The sequence below is a fragment of the Lithobates pipiens genome, unplaced genomic scaffold, assembly GCF_037356315.1.
Source record: "Lithobates pipiens isolate NorthernLeopardFrog02 unplaced genomic scaffold, aLitPip1_a1.2 Scaffold_1, whole genome shotgun sequence".
NCBI lineage: Eukaryota > Metazoa > Chordata > Amphibia > Anura > Ranidae > Lithobates > Lithobates pipiens.
This window is the reverse complement of record NW_027507685.1, coordinates 40040671-40063245: the sequence shown is the minus strand read 5'-3', so window position 1 is coordinate 40063245 and position 22575 is coordinate 40040671. Positions and strand designations below refer to the sequence as shown.

At 41.0% G+C, this 22575-nt stretch overlaps 1 protein-coding gene across 5 annotated transcripts in view; it reads right to left on the bottom strand.

Moving 5' to 3' along the window:
• Nucleotides 1–290: 290 nt before the first annotated feature.
• Nucleotides 291–22575, bottom strand: part of ATP11C (ATPase phospholipid transporting 11C (ATP11C blood group)) — a 219053-nt gene continuing 196768 nt past the window's right edge. For 2 of the 5 annotated variants that reach the window (XM_077489893.1, XM_077489616.1), the window contains exon 29: nucleotides 291–7938. In XM_077489893.1, coding sequence (XP_077346019.1) covers nucleotides 7828–7938 — 111 coding nt within the window. In that variant the 3' untranslated portion in view covers nucleotides 291–7827. Of the gene's footprint in view, nucleotides 7939–14168; nucleotides 14272–19217; nucleotides 19309–22575 lie in introns of all 5 variants that reach the window. The other 3 variants (XR_013277047.1, XM_077489767.1, XM_077489683.1) reach the window with 3 other exon arrangements.

Genomic DNA, 22575 nt, shown 5'->3' with positions numbered 1-22575 from the left:
GAAATGTTTCTAGGGGTGTCCTTTACAATTCTGTGTACAGAACAACTCCAGGTAGCCATGTTGCATTGCATTTTCAGAAAATTACAGCAACCATTCTCTCTCCCCCCCCCTCCACAAGGAAAGTGGAGTTACCCTTTAAGTACTACAGGAAATCTGCCCACAAAAAATGCAATTTAGTTGGTGCTTGAGTCATGCATTATAGCAATATTTAATCAATGTCTGCGCGTTAGGGAATTAATGTACACTTTATTCAGGAGTATGGCAGTAATAGGAGAGTAAAGGACAAAAAGTATGAAAATCTGAATATTTTATTGTAAGAATCATTAATATAAAATATTTTGCAGGAATTGCAGACATACATTTAATTTATCATCATCGTCATCATGTCACAAAAAGTTGCATTTCTTTTAAGATCTTCTTGATGTTTATATTCAGCTTGCTTACACAGTTATGCTTCATATCAGCTTTCATGCAATTTTACCCTGTGAAAAAGGTAAAAACAGACTGTCTCACATGCATTTGTAGGCCAAGATTTGCAGCATTATGATTAGCATAATTCACTGGTAGCATTATGGGGGGGGGAGGCATACCAAATATGGCGTATTCATACTCAGTACTTTTGCAGGAACAGATTGGGGGGGGGGGGGGGGGGGGGTTTATGTACACACTACATATCTCTTACAGCACATTCTCCACAGCTGACCACCCTGTCAATTGAACTCTACCAGTATGAATATATACATTCACAACGTTTTAACAATAACCAAAATGGATGATGACACATCTGCCGCTAAGAACCACACAAATATTTCCACGTGGTCCTAATGGAAAATATAGGTTGCTAGCTGCAGTGAGAACATAACAAATGTTTTGCGTGATTGCTGTAGTGTATAAGTTGCTCAGTATCACAAGAGGAGTATCAAATCACCAATTTGTTAGTGTATTTCATGATGCAAAGTGGCTTCTTAACAAAACCAGAAACTGCAAGCTTTAAACAAGTAAGGGCTCATTCACATCAGCATCTGCATTGATGCAAGCCTCATCTGCCCGATGAAGCTTTTTGGGTAAAGCCGCTTTCACACAGGCGATCCAATCCGCCTGTCCGTTTTTCAGGCAGACCTGATCAGATCCTCCAGTATTTTCTATGGAGCAGTGGCTGTCAGTGGACACATGTCTGCTGATACCCATCGCTCCAATCTGATCAGATCCTGTTCACTAAAAACAGCCAGATGGGGGACCCAGTCCCCATCCGTCTGGCGGATTGGATGGAAACAGACAGGCGGCCCGTTTCCATCTGATTGCCCCATGTCCGCTCTGTATAGCGGAGTGGACGTGGACCTGTCATCTGCCTGCTCAGTGGGGATCAGGGGCGAGATCCCCCGCCGATCATGCAGATCCCACTTCACGGAGGTGCCTTTGTGAAAAGGGGCCTAATTATGCAGTTATTTAAATTACAACTATGCAGTGGGACTGATGTAAACTGATATAAAGTGCATTCTTTGCCTTTCGTATAAGTACAGTTGCACTCCTCTTTTCCAGAGCTTAGACCCCTTTCACACCAGGGCGTTTGCAGGTGCTATAGCGTTAGAAATAGCGCCTGCAATCCGCCCTAAAAAAGCTGCACCATTGTCTATAGTGTGAAAGCCCGAGGGCTTTCACACTACAGCGGTGCGCTGGCAGGACGTCAGGCAAAAAAGTCCTGCCAGCAGCTTCTGTGGAGCGGTGTGTTTACCGCTCCTCCACCACTGCTCCCCATTGAAATCTATGGGCAGCGCTGTAATACCGCCGGCAAAACGCCACCATTGCGGCGTATTGCCGGCGGTTTTAACCCTTGGCCGCTAGCGGGGGTAAAAGCACCCTGCTAGCGGCCGAAATGTGCCGCAAATCTGGCGGTAAAACGCCACTAAAAATAGTGGTGTTTTACCACCCACGCTATGGGCGGTGTGTTGTGAAAGGGGTCTTGGTGAATGCGGTGAAGCTTCACTTTGTCCAGAGTACTCCATCAGGTGCAAAAAAAACAAACAAACACATTTTGCATGCACATGATTAGAGGATAGAAATGAAAACGGCTCTTTCAGTAAGCTGTGGGGAAAATCAATGCAACTGCACAGTCTATTTGCCTTTAGTAAATTCACCCCTATGATTCTTAAGTCCCTCTAAAAAAAATTGACAGTACAGCATAGTAAATATACCTGAAGAAGATAACATTTTCAGAATGTATATGTGGTATTTCTGAAACTGTATTTTTGTATGGCTAGAGAATTTAAAAGGAATTGGGTATCAGAAAATCAGGTTCAACTGGCCAAACTCTCAAAATTTCAATAACTCTGGCCTTTAGCGGTATAATCACTGGCGATGTCACCAGACATTGCATTTTTTGCATCACTTTGAAATGATCATACACGTGTTATGCTATCCTCCTCTTCAGGTGATAGTAGCGATCTAAGTCACAACATACAACCTGCAAACATTTCACATACTTGGCAATCCTTAGTTATAGTTGATAATATTAACATACTTGTATACAAAAACAAACATATGTAGCCCAACTGAATTAGGAAAACACATTCATATGTAGGGTGATAGTTTGGGGTGCTACTTTCGGTTTCTTGTATAGATATTTTTGATGATTTTTAGCTCCTTTTGAATACACCTATGAATCATCTACCCCCCTTTAGTGATCCCCATGTTGGGGGAGCATCTTTCCAACTATATGTTTTACTGAGCTTTACAATTTAATTTTTTTTGTATACATATGCTAATTATCAATTTGAAATTACTAGATTTATACAGCTTGTAGTGACCTAGATTGCCTTGATCTCCTGGTGAAGCAGATAGGGGGAAATGCGCTGATATTACAGCCACCTACTACTACGTGCATGCATGCATATGATGGACTCTGATAATGAGCAATATACAATTGTAAACTCAATGGGTGTGGTATGCCTTGTATCTAGAGGTGGTTGTCAGAGGCCAAATGTAATATATTCCAAAACTATGGTCATTGGGAGACTACATTTTGGAGATAATTTACAATGGTAATGGTTTTAAATGGTTTATAAAATGTTTTTCTGTAAATGGGATACCATACAATTTTAGCACAGGGTCTTTTAACTACTTATATGGTACCTTAAATAAGGGTATTAATATATTTTTGGATGAGGGATGCCTTGGTCACCCTTCCTATGCATGCAAAACAAAATCTCAGGTATACACTGTTTCAGAAATGTATATTATTTAAAATCTTTGTATTTTTTTTTTTTGCCTATACATTCCTTTTAACAATCTTAGCTATATGCATAAATATGCCCCATTAAAAAATGAAAGACAAACAGGTTTAATTACCAAGGGTAAAATGTTCTGGCCAGAAATGTGCCTTTTTTTTCATTATGTATTATTTTTCTATTGTTTTCTCTCATCCATCACTCACTGAACCCACATTCTACTACAGTTGCTGCCACAAAGATATACATCCCAGAGAAGACAATGCAAACTAATTTTTACAAGCGAGTTACTCAAAGGGCAAGGAATGGTTTTAGAATCAGACTACAGCCTGTTCATTAAAAATATACAGTATAATGTGTAGTAAGTCAGGTAAACAAAAGTAATTAAATGTTTTTCAAGGCACTCAATGCAAACCCAGACTGTCCATATTTCTCTACATCATTTTGCAACTTAATACTTCAGAAAATGTGGATTGGAGCCCTTATCGTTGATAAAAATTGTATTAAATTTAGCAGTCACTGTGTTATGAAACTCTTATTATTGACAAGTCCTTAATTTATTTTTATCAAATTAGGCAGGGTTTTTTGTTGCAGAACTATTTAATCAGTTCAATCATATGCTTTGAATTTAATATACAATATATATAATATAAAATTGACTGCAAAATTCTACCCTAAAATGAACACTTGGGACCTTGTGTATGAAATGCGTAGCTTATATCAATAGTCTATTTTCTTCCTTGCAAGCATTCAACTTCATCCTTTTTCTAATGCAGAGGCAGACTGAAAAATGTAAGAGACATGGACTTGTAAGGAGGGAAATGTACTACTGATCTTCAGACCAACATCATATATCGGGCCTTTTAAAGTTTATCTTTTCACTTTTTGGACAACATAGCTTAACTGTACAGTAAACGACATTGGCATTAGCAGTGCTAAAGTCACACCTAAGCTGTCAGTATGTGGAGCAATATACTTTATTTTATCTTCCATTTCAGACAACAAGAGTACTAAAAAAAAAAAAAAAAAAAAAAAAAAAAATCAGACTTGCAGTTCAGGAAATCCTTACTGACAGTCTGCTGTTCCATTTTGTAAAGCTGCATGAAACGCATATTAAGGCAGTGCAAGGTAAAGTTCTATTCTCCAGAAGATATATGATTTCAAGTTGAAGTGGTTGTATACCATTTTTTACCTATAGCTAAGCCTTATTATAGGCTTAGCTGTAGGTAAAATGAATATCTCCCAAACCTACATGGTTTAGGAGATGATCACCATGCAAGCAGCTGTTAATGTCAGCGGCACAGGCGCAGGGAAGGTCCGGCGATTCTTGGCGGAACTGAAAACTTCCTCTCAGATACGTGGGAGTGACGTCATCGCGGCTCCGGTCACTCACAGCACCAGAGCTGCAAACCCGGACGAAACGCAGAGGGGAAAATGTCAGCTCCCTTGGCCGGGATGCGATGACCTCGTTCTAAGGTAAGTATTTCATAATGAACTGGCATAATGAACTAGTATGCAGTGCATACTAGTTCATTTTGCCTTAGGTTTTCCCATGTCAGTCAAAACAATTTAAAAAGTAACAAATATACAAAAACATATACCTGTAATATGTCTGGGAAAGCTGTGACGTAAAGAGAAAATCACCGAAAGCACGACTGCACCCATATGGTATTTAAAGGGGTTATAAACCCGCAAAGGTTTTTCACCTTTAATGTATTTTATGCATTAAGGTGGAAAACCCCCTGTGATGCAGCAGCCCCCCTTTTACTTAGCTGAACCTGGTCTTTCCAGCGACGGAGCCGAGCACACCAGCTCCAGCTGGTGTCTCGGGTTCTGATTGGATAGATTAATAGCAGAGCCACCATTGGCTCCTGCTGAAGTCGATCAAATGACGCTGAGCGGGGCCAAGTCCTGCTGTCTATGTCAACAGACGCAGCAGGACATGGAGTGCACCTGCAAGAGTGCCCAGATGGAGAGTGGCTATTCAACGGGGGACTCGAGAAGAGGAGCCAGAAACACTACAGAGGGACCACAAAAACAGGAAGATTGGGGCCACTCTTTGCAAAACCTACTGCACAGAGGTGGTAAGTATGACATGTTTGTTTAAAAAAAAAAAAAAAAAAACTATAGATAAGCAATACACCATAAGCCATGGCAAATTTATTGCAATTGTTTTAAGGGGAAAAAAGTGTGTGATATTCCTTCAAAGCTAACAATGTAATAAGGGGGGTTATAGAAGTAAAAAAACAGGAACCCAACTACTTTGAGCCTACGCTTTTTCATTCTATTTATGCAGAATACCCTTTCATAACATGTCCAAATTAATAAAGGACACAGAGACAGAGTGACTTGAGTGTGTGCTTGCCTTGGTTTACTCCTGAACTTGGTCTAGATGTATTTATGCATGCATACATTTTATTTTTGATGATCTGTGGTTTACATGGGTTTCTTCCACAACACTTTAGTAAATTGGTCAGATTCTTCCATAACTGGCCCTTGTGTAAGAGTGACTGTGGTAAGGATGGGGTGTAATATTATGGTGGGAGCAGGGACAACTGTGAATGGTTCAATCCTATCTGTTAAGTGCCTCGGAATGGCAATTTTCTATGATTCTTGGAAAACACTATGCATGATAGGTCAAAAAGGAGCATACTTTCTTAATGTTAATCTTTATATTAACCTTTTTAATGACAAAATGCAAATATGCTTGCACATTTAAGGACTGGATGCTACATGTAAACAGGCAATTTTTTTAGCAATTTAAAATCTTACCATAACTAAAGATTTATAAGCCAATGCAATGGAGGACAATTAACATTTTCCCCAATATTGAAAGAAAAAAAAAAAACATAAAAAAAAGTGCAAAGCAGAAGAAGTATTTACGAAGAAATGGACACATTTGTAATGGGTTCCTTTCTGTCACATTTTCAACCTTAAAGTATAACTAAAGACAACATTTCTTCTTTAGTTTTGGACAGAATGGAGATTGATTAGAACCAGTCAGTTTCTATTGCTGCCTGTGCCCCCATTAAGGAGATTTCATCCTCTGTAATTGCCCTGTTTACATTATCCTTAAAAGTGGAAGCAAAAGAAAATCCCAAATTTTGGGTTGTCTCCAGAAAAGTAATAGCAGGGAAATCTTCCAATGGGGACACAAGTTCTGATGGTCTGGGGGTCCCCAAGGAATTCCCTTAATGTGCAGGGATTTCGTCTTGCTTTGCGTTTTGGCTATGGGACAGGAAGTGAAGGTAAATCTCTCCAATGGGACACAGATAGCAAAAAATAAGCCAACAAGTCCTATAACCCTCCCTTACTTATGCAAAATAAAAAAGGTTTTGCCTATAGTTGAAATGTGTCTCTTAAAAAGTTGTAGTCTTAAATAACAAACCTATTTATCTAAAATCTAGTGTAGAAGCTATCCATTTTAAGACATTTCAGCTAAAACAAGCAAAACATGAAACACATGAAATAGAAAGAAGACAATATGGAAAAACAATACAATGTTTAAAGTATTTTACAAATATTAATATCTGGAATGGTTTTGATGGAATAATTACATACTTAAGAGTAATTGAGAACACATGTAAACATTATTGTGCGTTAAACACGCTGGAAATTAGTGGCGTCTTTATGATCGCATTTAAAACACTTTGCAACCTATACCCTCAAATAAATAGTTTGATTTGACACCCTATATAAAAATATAGCTTTTTAATAAATAGTTTATATTTTCAGTTAATAACTGTGCAATCCACTGAGAGTTTCTGACGGACTTAGTACACAGACTATTATCATGGAAAGTTGGCCTACTTGGTTGCAAGATGTTTGTGCCAAAACACTATTATGACAGAAGAAAAAAAAGATCATAAAAGAACATGATTAAAAAATATTAGCCACAGGAAATAAAAAAAAAATTGAAAAAAAAAAAAAAAAAATGCTGTGGCAGCATGTAATGGCAAAGATACAGTGGTAATAAAAAAAAAAAAAAAAAATGAAAAATGCAGTAAAATGTAGAAGCTAAAAATAGAAATGTGTAGGAAATGTATGCATACTGTGGACATATTGGAAAATAAGCCTGTTATAGATTAAAAAATTGTTTTAAACAGGTCTGAAATATGAATTCTTAAAAAAACTGATAAAAAGAGAAATGTGGAAAAGCTATACCATGTAAAGGAAAAAAGTACTGAATTTTATGTGGTTAAAATGTTGATAAAAAATACATTTCTTTTAATGCCGAGGAATGTTCAACATTTTTGCATAAGGTTATTATGTACAGCACATGCACCAGAGATTTTGGCAGGAAATACTGGGGGAAAATAGCAGCACTGTCTTAATGACCAGAAATCTTTGCAACCAGAAAAATATTCCAATTTGTTTTGTGTTGTTTCCGGGTCTCTCGTGTAGAAATGCTGGCTTTGTATTCGAGGCCTCTCTCATGCTCTTTGTGATACTGGCTGAAAGTTCTTTTTTGTTCTGAACACTGCACAAAATTGCGAATTATAAAGGTCTTTAAGAGGGTTTTTTTTTTTTACACTTCCAGTGTAGTTTGTAAGCGGTTAGTGGCTGGACTTGCACAGTGTAACGAATGTCAATGTTTAAGGTCTCAAGAAGACAAATAAGGGTTTAGTTTGTATTCTTCGATCCTCACTGGAGAAAAGTAACCATTCTCCATGTATTTGTAGGAAGTTAGCTTTGGTAATTGAAACTCCAGCTTCTGAAAAACAAGAATCAAGAATATTTACTATTTTTAGGATATATATATTTTTCTGTAATTATTTAACAAGAATTTTTGCAGGTATCTTCTCTGTCTCAACAATATTAATATGATCACACAGAGCAAGCTGTTAGTTTGCAGAGGATAAATATTTGACTTCACATCTTCCATTCAGGTGCACTGTACATATGGAGGCTCACTAGAAAGTGCTTTCAAAGTGATTCAGTGAACAAACCTTCCTTTTCTACTTTTCACAAACTCTGCACTGCTTAAGCAACTAGAGCATAGTTAATTTTTTTGGGGGCTTGAACATGCCTTAAAGCATGTTCAAGCCCCCAAATATTACACATGCATTATATATGGAATCCATAGCCAACAATATGCAGAATACCAAAGCACAAGATCACACACCACCACCACCAGATCTATGGTGCGCTAATTTGCTGTCAGAGCCAGTTGGAAAATATTAAACATGCAAATTTACTCATGGCTATTCATAGTTCTTGTGAAGGTTTACTTTCCATATACTTATATGGCAAAAGTATTACAGTGGGTATAGAAAAAGGACGCCTGAAATTAAGACAGAGACAGTTTTCGTTTTATCCAGCTGTATTTACTCCGTACAACTTATAACATCCAAGTGAAAGATAGAACAACTTTTAAAAAAATAGTAATTCCGTTTTTTTAATTTTTATTGAGTTGGAAAAAGGATCACCCCCTTGTGTCCAGTATTTTGTTGAACCACCTTTTGTTTTAATTGAAGCCTTTACTCTGTTAAGAAATGTCTGTAATAACTTGGCACATGTAGACTTTGCAATATTTGCCCACTCTTTGGAGAACTGATCAAGTTCAATTAAATCTGATGGTTTCAACCACTGTGTGGCCATTTTAGCTGTCTGCCTTGGATCATTGTCGTGTTGGAAGGTAAACCTTTGTCCCCATGACAACTTTCTGGCAGAGGGCAGCAGATTTTACTCAAGAATGTGATGGTATTTTGCCCCACACATTTTTCTAATAATTGATCCAGTCCCTGCTGCAGAGAACCACCCCCATTCTTTACTGTAGGAATGGTGTCATTTGGATGGTGAGCTATATTGGATTTGCACCAGACATATCGTTTGGTGTTGAGGCCTAAATAATAAAAATGTTAGTCTCATATGACCATAGCCCATCTTTCCATGTGGCCTCAGAATCTTCAAGGTGCATTTTGGCAACGCTCAGTCATGACTGCGTGTGGACTTTTTGAGGAATGGCTTTTCTTGCAACCCTCCCATACAAGCCAAATTTGCAGAGAATTTGTGGTATTATTGTCACATGCACACAACGACCACTCTTTGTCATAAATTCCTGCAACTGCTTTCGAGTTTCTGTAGGCATCATGCTAGCTCTGCCCAGTTTCCTCCTGGCTCTTTGATCTAGTTTGGAGTGAGGTCCTGATCCAGGGAGTGTTGTACCAAATACCTTCCACTTCTCAATAGACTTCAGTGTGCTTCTAGGCATTGATAAAGCCTTTTGAGTTGTTTTTCTTTATATCCATCTAGTGACTTGTTCCTGTCCACATATTTATACTGGAGATCTTTTGACAGTGCTTTACTGCCCATAATTGATTGCTTCAGTTCACTATCAGGGACTGAAATGCTTCAGGAAAGCTTTTTTTCATGCTGAGCTAATCAAAATGACCACAGTTGAAAATCAAATGGCTTTGTGTGCCATTGAGAAGGTGATTAGCTACACCTGATTGACTTTACAAGTCATCTTTAGGACAGGATGATTCTTTTTCCAACTCGTGATTCTGTTTTTAATTTTTTTTTCTGAACTTGGTGTTATAATCTTTCCCTTGGATATTATAAGTTGCAGTGAGTAAATATAGCTGCATAAAACAAAATGTTTGACGGCATGAAGCCTGGAAGAGGCAAGATGCAAAATTCCAACTTATAGTCCATGAATACAATGGTTTGAACCCAGACACCTTAGATATCTCAAGTCTATACCACAGCAAAACCCGACAGTCATCCTCCCACTGGCAGAAGTTTGGATACTCTTTCATTAGGCTGAAATTGTGTTGCCCATCTTGGTGCACTTTGTGTTCTACGATTTCTTCTAAAAGAAATTTTTATGCTTAGCCCCCCGAGTTAAGAAAGGAATGAGAGGCATTCTTCTTGGTTCCAAATAGGGTGCTTTTGCTCCAAAAGTTTCTGCTGTTTCTTCTTATGCCGCGTACACACGACCGGACTTAGGTCCGACAGACTTTCGACGGAGTTCTGACAGAGTTCCCGAATGAACGGACTTGGCCACACACAATCACACCAAAGTCCGACGGATTTGAATGTGATGACGTACGACCGGACTAGAATAAGGAAGTTCATAGCCAGTAGCCAATAGCTGCCCTCACATCGGTTTTTGTCCGTCGGATTAGCATACACACGAGCAGATCTCTCGGTAGGAACTGGGTCCGGCGGAGTTCTTTCGAAAAAACTTGACATGTTCCATTTCTAAAGTGTGTCAGACTTTTGCGAATCAAAAGTCCGGTCTGCCGGAATCATTCCATCAGACTTTTGATGTTGAAAAGTCCGGTCGTGTGTACGCGGCATAAGTGTGTACTTGCCACCAGTGATCTTCTGGATAAACTTATGAAAGGCGCCTACCGAAAAGGTGTTGCCTTCAAAAGTCATGCTTTCCAGCTGTTGCTTGCAGGGAAGATCTGCTGATCAGAATTTTAGCCACAACACTTGCCTCATGTGAACAGTCATAAGGACCAACTAAGAGCAAATCTTCCAACCCATTCACAGATGCTCAAGAGCATGGGTCTTCAAACTATGGCCCTCCAGTTGTTCAGGAACTTCAATTCCCATCATGCCTAGTCATGTCTGTTAATGTCAGAGTTTTACAATGCCTCATGAGATGTGTAGTTTCACAACAGCTGGAGGGCCGTAGTTTGAGGATCCCTGCTTAAGAGGGTTCTAAAGTTGAGACACTTTTTTTTTTTACCCCAATGCATTACGGTAAAACATGTCCCAGTAGTTATATTACCCCCCTCCCTCAACACTTACCCAAGTCCTTTCTCAATCCAGTTCTGCGCCCCTCTGAAGTGGGAGCCATTGCTCTGCATGCGTCTATGGATACACACAGCCCAGCTTGAAAAGTGCCCCTATAGCTGCCAGCTTGCTCTGGGGGTACTTGCGGAAGAGGAAAGCAGAGCACTAGCAGGGGACCCCCAGAAGAGGAGGTAAAGAGGTTTTCAGGTTAAAAAAAAATTGTCTTTATATCCTCTAACTGCTTCTGGACCACCCTATGTACATTTACTGCAGCAGGGCGGCCCTTCAGCGCAAAATCACATACCCGCAGGAACACTGATGTCTTCCCCCAGTCAAAGCACTCCCAGGGAACAAAATTTAACCCTTCCCTGCCAGTATCATTAGTACAGTGACAGTGAATTTTTTTTAATTAGTGTCACTGGTCCCCAAAAAGTGTCAGTGTCCTGATTTGTCCATCGCAATCCCGCTAAAAATGGTTGATCACCATCCTTACTAGTTAAACATATCCCATACTTTGTAGATACTATAACTTTTGCGCAAATCAACATACGCTTATTGGGATTTTTTTATTTATTTTTTGCCAAAAACGTAGCAGAATACACATTAGCCTGAACTGATGAAGAAATTCGTTTTTTTTTTTTTTTTTTATTGGATGCGTTTTTATAGCATTTTTTTCAAAATTGTGTTTTTTTTTTTTTTTTTTTTTTAGTTTATAGTGCAAAAAATAAAAACTGCAGAGGTGATCAAATACCACCAAAGAAAGCTCTATTTATGGGGGGGGGGGGGGGACATACATTTTATTTGGGTACAGGGTTGCACAACTGTCAGTTAAATTAACTCAGTGTTGTATCGCAAAAAATGGCCTGGTCATGAAGAGGGGTAAACCTTCCGAAACTGAAGAGGTTAGCGTTTCAGAAAAGAGCTCAAACTGCTGCCTAGCTGAGAAACCAGATTTAAGATCCTTTGGTTCTTTAGCCATAGGCACCTCTGCTCATCCCCGGCCCGGCACTTACAGTGGCTGCTAAAGAGTGCTAAGAAACAAAATGGTGCCGTTTTGACCTTGCAGCGGTGATGGGGAATATTAACGACTTGAACTCAAGTACAATAGATGAAAGCTAGCAAACTGCTATTAGTATACACTGCAGAAAAGCACATACAGCTAATGCACCACTAAAGAATATACTTTACCTACCAGTAAGAAATAGGTACCGTATATACTCGAGTATAGGCCGACCCGAATATAAGCCGAGGCCCCCAATTTACCCCCAAAAAAACTGGCAAACTTATTGACTCGTGTATAAGCCGAGGGTGAGACATGCCTGTCCATCCCTGTGTGTGTGTCCGTCCATCCCTGTGTGTCCGTCCATCCCTGTGTGTCCGTCCATCCCTGTGTGTCCGTCCATCCATCCCTGTGTGTGTGTGTGTCCATCCATCCATCCATCCCTGTGTGTGTGTGTCTCCATCCATCCATCCATCCATCCCTGTGTGTGTGTGTCTCCATCCATCCATCCCTGTGTGTGTGTGTGTCTCCATCCATCCATCCATCCATCCCTGTGTGTGTCTCCATCCGTGTGTGTGTGTGTGTGTGTGTGTGTGTGTGTGTGTGTGTGTGTGTGTGTCCAGCCTACCTTTGTCCCGAGCCTCCGTCCCGTGCCTTGCCTCCTTGCCTCCGTCCCGTGCCGTGACTTGCCTCCTTGCATCCGTCCCGTGTCGTGCCGTGCCTTGCCGCCGCCGTCCCGTCCCGTCCCGTGCCGTGCCTTCCCTTGCCTCCGTCCCGTGCCCTCTTCGTCGGCGGCCATTGTAAAGTTCAAAAGCTGCGCCGCCGCCTTCGCCTGTGATAGGCGGAACACTGAATTTCCCAGCAGCCTGTGTTCCGCCTATCACAGACGTCGTATCATCCTCGTCCGTAGTACGAGGATGATACGATGTCCGTGATAGGCGGAACACAGGCTGCTGGGAAATTCAGTGTTCCGCCTATCACAGGCGAAGGCGGAGCCGGAGGCGCGGCTTTTGAATAGAATGGCCGCTGTCTGTCTGCTCGACACGCTGATCGAGCGGGCAGACAGCGATGACTCGAGTATAAGCCGAGGGGGGCACTTTCAGCCTCAAAAAAGAGGCTGAAAATCTCGGCTTATACTCGAGTATATACGGTAGTTATTCCTCTTCGCTAGGAGATCTTATTGGTAGCAGAATCTCATATTTCAGGCTGAGAATGCTAAGCCACTGCCTTGAAATTAGCAACATCATCAGCCTGCTGTGCACCATCCTTCAGTTGACTATTGGGCTGGCTATTATCTAGGGCAGATAGAAAACCCAATGGCCCACTGAAGGAGTGGCTAAGGCAGGCTGCAAACACTACTGAGGCAATGACTCAACCTTGTTATCCTGCAACAGGACATACTGTTGCTGGCAGAATAGTTATATAAGACACTTTGAAAACTAATAAAACAATTTTTGATTAAAAAGACGCCATCACCAGACCAATCATATCTTCCCAGAAGATTAAATATGCATTTAATGTATTGCATGTTTATTTGCCTGTTAAAATTTTCATTGTGTATACTTCCAAAAGCTGAGACTTCTGCTGGGCATCCCCATTTTGGATGTGATCTCAGCAGTACCAGAGCTGTAATTTAACTGGCACTTCACTTTCGCTTCGCTTCTCTTCTGGGAAGGTTAAGGGAGAAGAAAGAGCTGGACCAGCACAGACAATTAGACACTCCCAGAAGGCGAGGTCTAAGATTTGGCAGGAAGGAGGGCTGTGTTGGGGAACAGACTCTCCAGGAACAGTCACATTGTCTAGAAAGTTTAAAGGCCCAATGCAAAGCAAATAAAATCATTTTTGTTAAGAAAAAAAAAAACACTGCAAGTAAGCATATAAAATACTTTGTGCCTTTTACTGCACTTTAAAAAAATAAAATAAAAACTGGCGATAAGCCTCACTCCAGAAACACTTTAAATTAGGTTTATGTACACTTTAATGAATCTCCTTTCTCCTAGATAAAGCCACAGAAGTAGCATTTTGCAGTGCAATGTGTGGTATTAATGCCAATTATGTAAACACGGATACTAGAACAGCTTATCAAGGCAGAGAATGCTTAGTCATTTGGCAGTCTTAACCCACCCAGAAAAATCAAGCAACAGCAGATTAGTTTTGATTGGCTTAATGATATCATTTGGATTATAACTTGGTACCTCTTTACAATACATTAGACTCCTCTGAGAATGTTCTTAAAAGAAGAGGCCTGACAGTCGAACGGGTAGACCCTGAACCACCTGTTCTGGTGCTCATTCTCCTCTAAAACAAGTGATACAAACAAACATAAACGTGATGTGAAGATGTTGAATTTGAACCCCTTCTTCGTTCTTCTGTTGTAGCTTATATTTAAAGGAAACCTGTCTTGAGAGAAGTATATGGGCTAACCTCCTTCTGAAAATATAAATTTCCTAGCTTCACGGTGGTCTGACTATTAGGTGCACACTTTTTTTCCCTTGTTGATTAAGGAACTAATGAAGCAAAAAAATGAGCCCAACAGCCATGCAATAAGCATTTTCAGAAAGAGGTCAGCAATGAAAAAGTTACATCTTGCATAAATAGCCTTTCTTCAACCATTTTTTTGAGGCGAGGTTCCACCTAAAACAGTAGTGCCTGAATATCAGCTTTAATTCAGGAGAATCGGACATCTTAACATCAGTTGAGATGCTCCTAATTGAACAACAAATGACACATTGACTCCTTATTCATTGTAATTTTAAAGGAAAGCACATAGATCTATCTCCTGTAGAAGAATTGTACATGCTCTCTTTTGGTTTACCCTTTCTTCAAGTAGGCCACATGGTACTTGATATTTATATGATGACTAGGGTTATGCTAGGGTAAATAACCTACCTTTGGCCAGGTGAATGGACACTGGCCAAAAAAGCAGGAATTCCCCACCCAGATATAACCTGTCCCATCTAAGCCTCATGAAGCAATTGCAAAGACAAAAATGGGAGGGATCTTTGTGTCCTATGATGTACTCAAACTATTTTACAGTTAAACCAAAATCCTATTATTTTTATTTTTTATTCATACACCAAAGGGTACTTCATATTCATGACTATTTGGGATGTTCCAAAGCAATAAACATGAATGGTCAGAAACAAGGCCAACACCCCCAAACAGAATGGCGAACCTCCACTACAAAGCTGCCTCCGGGACCTTTTTCTCACAATTGGCATCCTCAGAGGCATGATCATCAACCTGGTATAACTTTGTAAGGCTGCCATCTAGTTTTCACTTCTCGCGTTTACTAACTTGAACAGAACCTTGATGTTGAATAGCCCAGGAAGTACTAACACTCCTGATAGAATGAACGGTAGCTTGACTCCTGAAAGGGCCCTCAGATTAAAAAAAATAAAAATAAAATGCCTCAGACTGTCAAAACAAAGCTGTAGACTTCAGCTAAATATTAACAGCTCTAACAACATCCAAATAGCGAAGTAGCTTCTCCTTACGATTAGATGGCAACACAATCTCCTGATTCAGGTGGAACCAAAATACCACCTAAGGTAAAAAGGAAGACCTGGGCTTTAACATCGCCTTATCCTGGTGAAGAACCAGGAAGGTTTTCTTGCATGAGCTCAGCCAATTTTAATACCCTGCAAAACAAAGCCCTGCACTTAGGCTGCTTTCACACTGGGGCGGTATTCAGGCGTTACAGCGCTATAAATAGCGCCTGTGTAACGCCTGAAAAAAACCGGCCCCTTTAACTCCAGTGTGAAAGCCGGAGGGCTTTCACACTGGAGCGATGCGCTGGCAGGACGGTGAAAAAAGTCCTGCCAGCCGCATCTTTGCAGCGGTGAAGGAGCGGTGTATTCACCGCTCCTATACCGCTGCTACCCATTGAAATCAATGGGACACCGCGGCAATACCGCCGGCAAAGCGCCGCTGCAGCGGCGCTTTGCGGGCGGGTTTAACCCCTTTTCGGCCGCTAGCGGGGGTTAAAACCACCCCGCTAGCGCCCGCACACCGCCGCTAAAACGACGGTAAAGCGCCGCTAAAAATAGCGGCGCTTTACCGCCGACGCTGCTCTCGCCCCAGTGTGAAAGCAGCCTTAAGGTGTGACAAGGGAATCTCTCAGAGGTTTAAAAAAAAAGACTGAAAATCAGACAAGACCAATTTATGGTGTCATGTAGACAAAGAGGGTTGCATGGTAGAACAATCTATACGACACCCTGTTCAAAGGCAAGGAGCAAACTAGGTCTTTGAAACAGGCCAAAATGAGCCCCATTACATACTGTTGGGAATAATACTTTCTTGCTTTGAGAGGTGTAAGGATTACAGAGTCAAAACATCCTTATCCCTCAGTACTTGGGCTTCAACAGCCATGCCTTCAAAGCCAGCAACCATAAAGCAAGGAAGATCAGATGCATTGGAAGATCCAAGGACTCCTGACATTTGTTTCATAGTGACAGGATATTGAGTTGAAGAGCTCTGGAATGAAACTTGGCATAGGAGAGCGCATCAAAGACAGATTTTCTTTCTTCTCTCCCGTCATGCAGGCCTGAATTTAAGGACTTTCCAATGACCTTGCAGAATCTACCTGGGATTGAACAGACATTTCTCCTGCACAAGCAGTATTTTTGCCCATGTGACTAAGCCTAAATACTCAAGGCATCGTGTCTGAACTAAGGCCAAATTGCACCACCCAACCAAACCTATCCAGGCTCTGTACAATGTGCTGATCATTTGTTGTCAGCGTCTAAACTGATTCCTGAGAAACAGGTAGTCTAGGACCTGAGCCAACACCTTGCTAAACACTGGGGCAATGCTCTACTGGTAATTGCAGTAGGCAAAATAATTAGGGATATGTAGGCAGGCATCCTTGAATATCAACGAACGCCATTAATTTTTGTATCTTCGAGAACTTGTTGAGACCCTTAAGGTTCAGAATAGTCCAGACATCTCAGTTTTGTCTCTAGCACAGGTCAGTATGACCCCTGGGACAGCAGCCTTTCCAGAGATGCAAAGGAAATCTGTCCTTTTTGCAACTCTGAAGAAACTCCAGTGTTTTAACATCTGGACACCACACTGTAGACCCAACTATCTGCAACTTCCTGAATCCAGACCACTGTGAAGGCCAACAGCCATCCCCCAACCCACTGGAGTGAGGGCACAAGTTCACTGTGAAAGGGACTTGCTTTTGGATCCGAAGGACTATTCTTTTTTAAGGAACTGAAACTTGGAGCCAGAGGCTTGTTGCCTCTGAAAAGAACTCTTCATGGGTGCCAAAGTACTCCATTAGTTTATGACGTGTCACCTTCTTTTCAGGTAAGAGCAAGCTTTTCCCCACGGTCACCTTCTGCATCAAAGCAGAATTTACGCTGACCAACACTTGAGTCATAGGATCCTTCTCATGTGGACAGACATGGTACCAACCCAGAAAAGCTATGTTGGAGTCTTCAAAGACATCTACTGAGAAACTATCTATGAAAATCTCACAGGAACTGCAGACGCCAAGGATCTTTGGAAGGAGCATAAGCGTGCCCAAAGATTTAGGGCTTGACAAGCTCCCGCTGCAGAACTACTCCTACCAGGGAGAAGGATACCTTAAAGAGGGCCTCTAATCCATGGTGTCTTTAGACATTGAGACGGTCAGGGCCTTATTCAATGAGAAAATGGCCAGGTCAACAGCTGGATAAACAAATGTTTCCTCCTCCATTGTGTACTGCTCAGCAAAATGCTTTGGAGTTGAAAACATCTTCTTTGAGTGAGCCTAATCAGCATACATCACTTTCTGCAGGTGATAGTACACTGGAAAAGATTTGGTATGTTTTTTCAGCTGCCAGGACCCAAATCCAGTGACTTCAGAAAAGAGGATTCTGGCAGTGGTATCTCACTTTGCACCAGGAAGCCCAGTGCAGTTTGTCTGTGACATCCCCAGACCCGGAGTTTCCTCCCAGGAAGACTCCTCTACAAAAGAATGCTGATCCTAGACAGCTTCTACCTCTTCCCCATCTGAAGAATGATCCTCCTGCAAGGGGAAGAGGGGAAGGAGTGCACCCAATGTTTGCATCCCAAACCAGTGAGAACCTGAGAGTCGATATGCAAGCCAGTAATGGCTGCTGAAAATCCTTCCCTTGATACAAAGAAACCAGAGGATGGTGCCCCCTGAGAGAGTTTGAATCCCTGGCCTTAACTTGTTTTTCAAGATAATTTGACCCTTAGGGGAGCTTTTGGAAAGGAAACTGTGAAGAGGTATGTGCCATTTTTGAACACAGCCACCATGGTGTATTATTTGACTGTAAAAAGCAACCTCTAAACAAGCAACGGTTCTAATGCACAAGGAACAATGCAGGCAAAAGACTGCCACATGTTCCAACAAAGAGGTACTGTACTAATAACTCTACAGTACCAGTCCATGCCGCAGGGCCAGCAGTCCCAGCGGGTGTGCCCCACTTGACTACATCACCAGATGGATCACCACCCTTGACCCATAGAGCACCCTGCTGGAGAGGTCATCTGATACATTGTACTCTGGAGATCACTGCCCACAGGATCCAGTGGCAACATTAGAGGTCATCCCCACTCTTGCATGTGGGGTCCAGGTACAGTCCCTTCTTGGCCTTTTGGCTGTAGGCAACCAATCAGGAGAAGACTCTTCTCTACTCCTCTAAGGGGTGTTCAGAATAGGCCAGAAAATGAGGGACTAAAGGCCCATGAAGGAAGATCTTCAGAGAGACATGTTGGCACATCCATTACCTAAAGCCACTAGCTTAAAACTGAAGCTTAGGGATTTCCCCGAAGATGACAGCTTAACCCAAGTAGTCATGAATATGAAACACCCAGTGTCTGTGATGTAGAATTAAAGGATTACAAAAAAACACTGCAAGTGCACTAAGCCCTAGATACTGGTCAACCTCTTGATGTGTCCTTTAGTCCCAAATATTACCATGCCACCTGTTATGTGATTCAACCCTGAATGTTGACCTGTTTTCTGCTGTATACTTCAGCATGACCATAGAGTAATATATTTGTCTCAATGAGCAGAGCAGCATTAGAGGTATTGGTGTAATTGGTTGGGGCAGCACTATAAAATATGTGATGGTTTCCTTTGGTTCAAAACAATATTTCAGCTTCCTCATTTGCAAATTATAAAAAAATATATATAATACATCATTACAAACTCAATATGTAAACAAAACCTTAATAAACATGTAATGAATAGGGATATCAAAGTTAGTAAAGTAAAGCATGGTCACCTTAATCACTCCAAGGGAAACTGTGATTGCTTGATGTTTGAGAAAGCATGAAAATAGTAGATGTTCCTGAAGAGGGCAAGTGTTTTGTTACCTGCTCCGAGGCAGCACAGGAATACAAGGAAGGAAGTAGGATCATTAAGGGAAGACAAGATAGAGGATTAGAGAAACAGAAGGAACAAATAAGGGAACAGATCACAGAGCAATTCTTTTTGTGCCCATACCAGGAACCAAATAATTGTTCAATGTGATTTGCATGATGGTCTCGCTGCATATGAAGTAAAAACAAATGCAACGGAACATGGCTGACCACTGAAATGCTGACTGAGCATGTTCAAAGAGTAAAGATAAGAGGGTGACATATACTGTATATTAAAAGATAAGTTGACCCCCCCCCCCCCCCCCCAAATTCCAGTGCCCCTATGCACCAATATAGCATTCATGTAATGTTTTTTCAAAAATATCAATGTTTCCATAAAATCTACAGACACATTTTACTGTCCTCCATCCATGTTTACAAACGTATCTATTGCTTCTGTCTAACGTCCTTACAGACTGTAGGTTATGACACAGGAAGAGTAGACCAGCTGATCTCAATAGCACACACCCTGCATCATCCACCCTCCCACTCCCAGCTGCATGAGATACAATCGGGGGAATCACCCTTCTCACTAAATATACAATCAGTATATTGTCTAGTGTACGGCCATCTTTATACAAGTACATTGAAGGGAGTGGACAGAAGCACTCAGCTGCACATCTCTGCATAGCAGTAACTCACATTCCCACAAATGAGTCTTTTTTTTTTTTTTTTTTTAGCAGGGGGGGGGGGGGGGGGGGTGCTTTTTGGAGCATTTTCATTCATCACGCATAGGGCAGCCCACCAACCTGAATAGGCTGCCCTACACACAGTAATTGCCCCAAAGAAGCTTCGGAACTTTTTTTTTTTTAGAGAGGAACTTGGTGCGTTTTACTGCGATTTTTGGTGCAATGCATTTCTGAAATACAAGGAAACGCACAGATGTGAATGGAGCCGCATTGTTGTGTTATCGCACCAATTTCACTTTCATGACCCATTCACATCTAGCATAGTAGAAGTGAACGTTTTTGTGGCTTGTTTTTCCTGTGACACGAACTTGTTGATTTCGATGGGCTGTGCTATATGTGGCTTATGGGACATGTTGGCGTTTTTGTGGATTGTGTGTTTTTTTTTCCTGTGCGTTTTGCAGCATTTGCCACTTGTTTTTTTCACATGGCAAAATGTGACAAAACGTTCACTCCCACTATGCTAGATGTGAATGGGTGTGATAACGCAATAACAATGCGGCTCCATTCACATCTGTGAGTTTCCTTATATTTCAGAATTGAACTGCAGCAAAAAAAAAACGCAGTAAAAAATGCACCAAGCTCCACACTTTTTTTTTTTTTTAAAGTTCTGAAGCTTCTTTGGGGCATTTGTTATGTGTAGGGCGGCCCATTAGCTTAATGCAGAGATGTGAACTGGGCTTGACTCCCTTCTGTGTACTTGTATAAAGGTGGCCATATTGTATGTTATGTATTTAGTGAGAAAGGTGATTTCATTTAAAAAACATGCAGCTGGGAATGGGAGGGTGGATGATGCAGGGTGTGTGCTAATGGGGTTAGCTGGTCAACAACTCCTTCCTGTGTCATAACCTACAGTGAGGACACAAGACAGAAGCAATAGATACCTTACGTTTGGAATCATAGATGGAGGACAGTAAGGTACGTGTCTGTAGATTTTATGGAAAGCTTTGATATTTTTGCAAAAAAAGTACATGAATGCTATATTGGTGCATGGGGGAGCTGGAATTTAGAGAGAGAAAAAAAAGTGAACTTGGCTTTTAAACTCAACTGGATATTTCTTTTATAGACTATGTCTGACAGACAGGCATAGATGAAAATGGGAGATTTCTATTTGTTTCACTGGTAAATAGGAGCCTTTAGTAATTGGTATCTTAATCTAGCCCTATTTTAGGAAATCTCCATATGACAACACTCAGTCCTCCAAATGGTTAACCTTTACACACACAAATAAAAAAAAAAAAAAAATCAGCATGTTGGGGGGGGGGGGGGGGGGGGGGTTGGAATGTGGAGTAAGCTTGTGTCCTCCTTAGTCAGAGTACTAACTGGTGAATAGCTCGATATGTTTTCAATATGGTGGATACCGGTCTGCTAAATTATTCTGTTGCATTTGATAGCACTGAACACAAACTGCTACAGTACAGTCACAGGCTTCTTTAAATCATTTTGACTGGGTTATATGCAGCTACCTTCAGGTGACCGGACATTGGCAAAAAAGGAAGGCTACAGGGATCCCCCAATTATAGTCCCTCCCACCCCAGCCTCAGTTTTGTAAATAAGTAAATCGGGAAATACAAAGAGCAAAAAGGGAAGGCTCCTGTTCTATACTTCAGGGAACAGATTTTTATTGGTTATAAAAATCCTATTTTTCAGATGGTACCATACAGGACCCAGGCTTAGGTGTGCAAAAGCAGTCCAACAGAGGAAAAGTTGGCCAAAACAGCAAACCATGCCAACAAGGTTCCCATAAACAGGTCATAAAATGTTCAAAATACTAAAATAAGAGCATCTTGTAGCACCTTGCACTCGAAACTGGCACCAGATAAGGCTTGAACATCCACCTATTAGAATTTAAACATGAATGAAAGCCCAGGTGGCAGCTTTGCAAATCTGAGAAACAGAAGCTTGATGCGGAAAAGTCCAATATTTTGGATATTGGATATTTGGAATATTGGATTATATGTAGCTATAATAATTTAAAGAAGCCAGCAGGGCCCTGTTTAAGCCTAGACCAAATAGATGGTGGCCTGGGCCACTACACTTACTGTGTAACAATGACTGAAATTGACTTTTTGAGCAGTGTTAGCAGGTTGGTACTACTAATACTGTCCAAAATTTCTCAAAAAGGTTTGCCCAACCTCAGTTTCAAAACTGTGAACATTTCAAAACAAAGCATGCAGTGTCAGCAGAACTGGGGTGTGGTTATGTGTAGGCTACAACTACCCAGCGACTCACACATAGATGCCTTCTGTCTGCTTGGAAGCTGCCAGAATGCTGGATGAGAACGTCTGTATACTTCATAAAAATAATTTTATAAACAATAGTGTGACAACTTTAATTAATATAGCCGGTGTACACTTTTCTGTCTTATGTACTGTGTATATATGTTGGCACTTTGGCGGTGAGAGCGGCAGCAGCTTGTACATGCCCACATTTACAGAAAATAATGAGTACAATAAATAAGGGGTTTAATACAGTTTGTGCATTGTGGACATTTATATAACCGTCAAATACAAAATTATATATATATATATATATA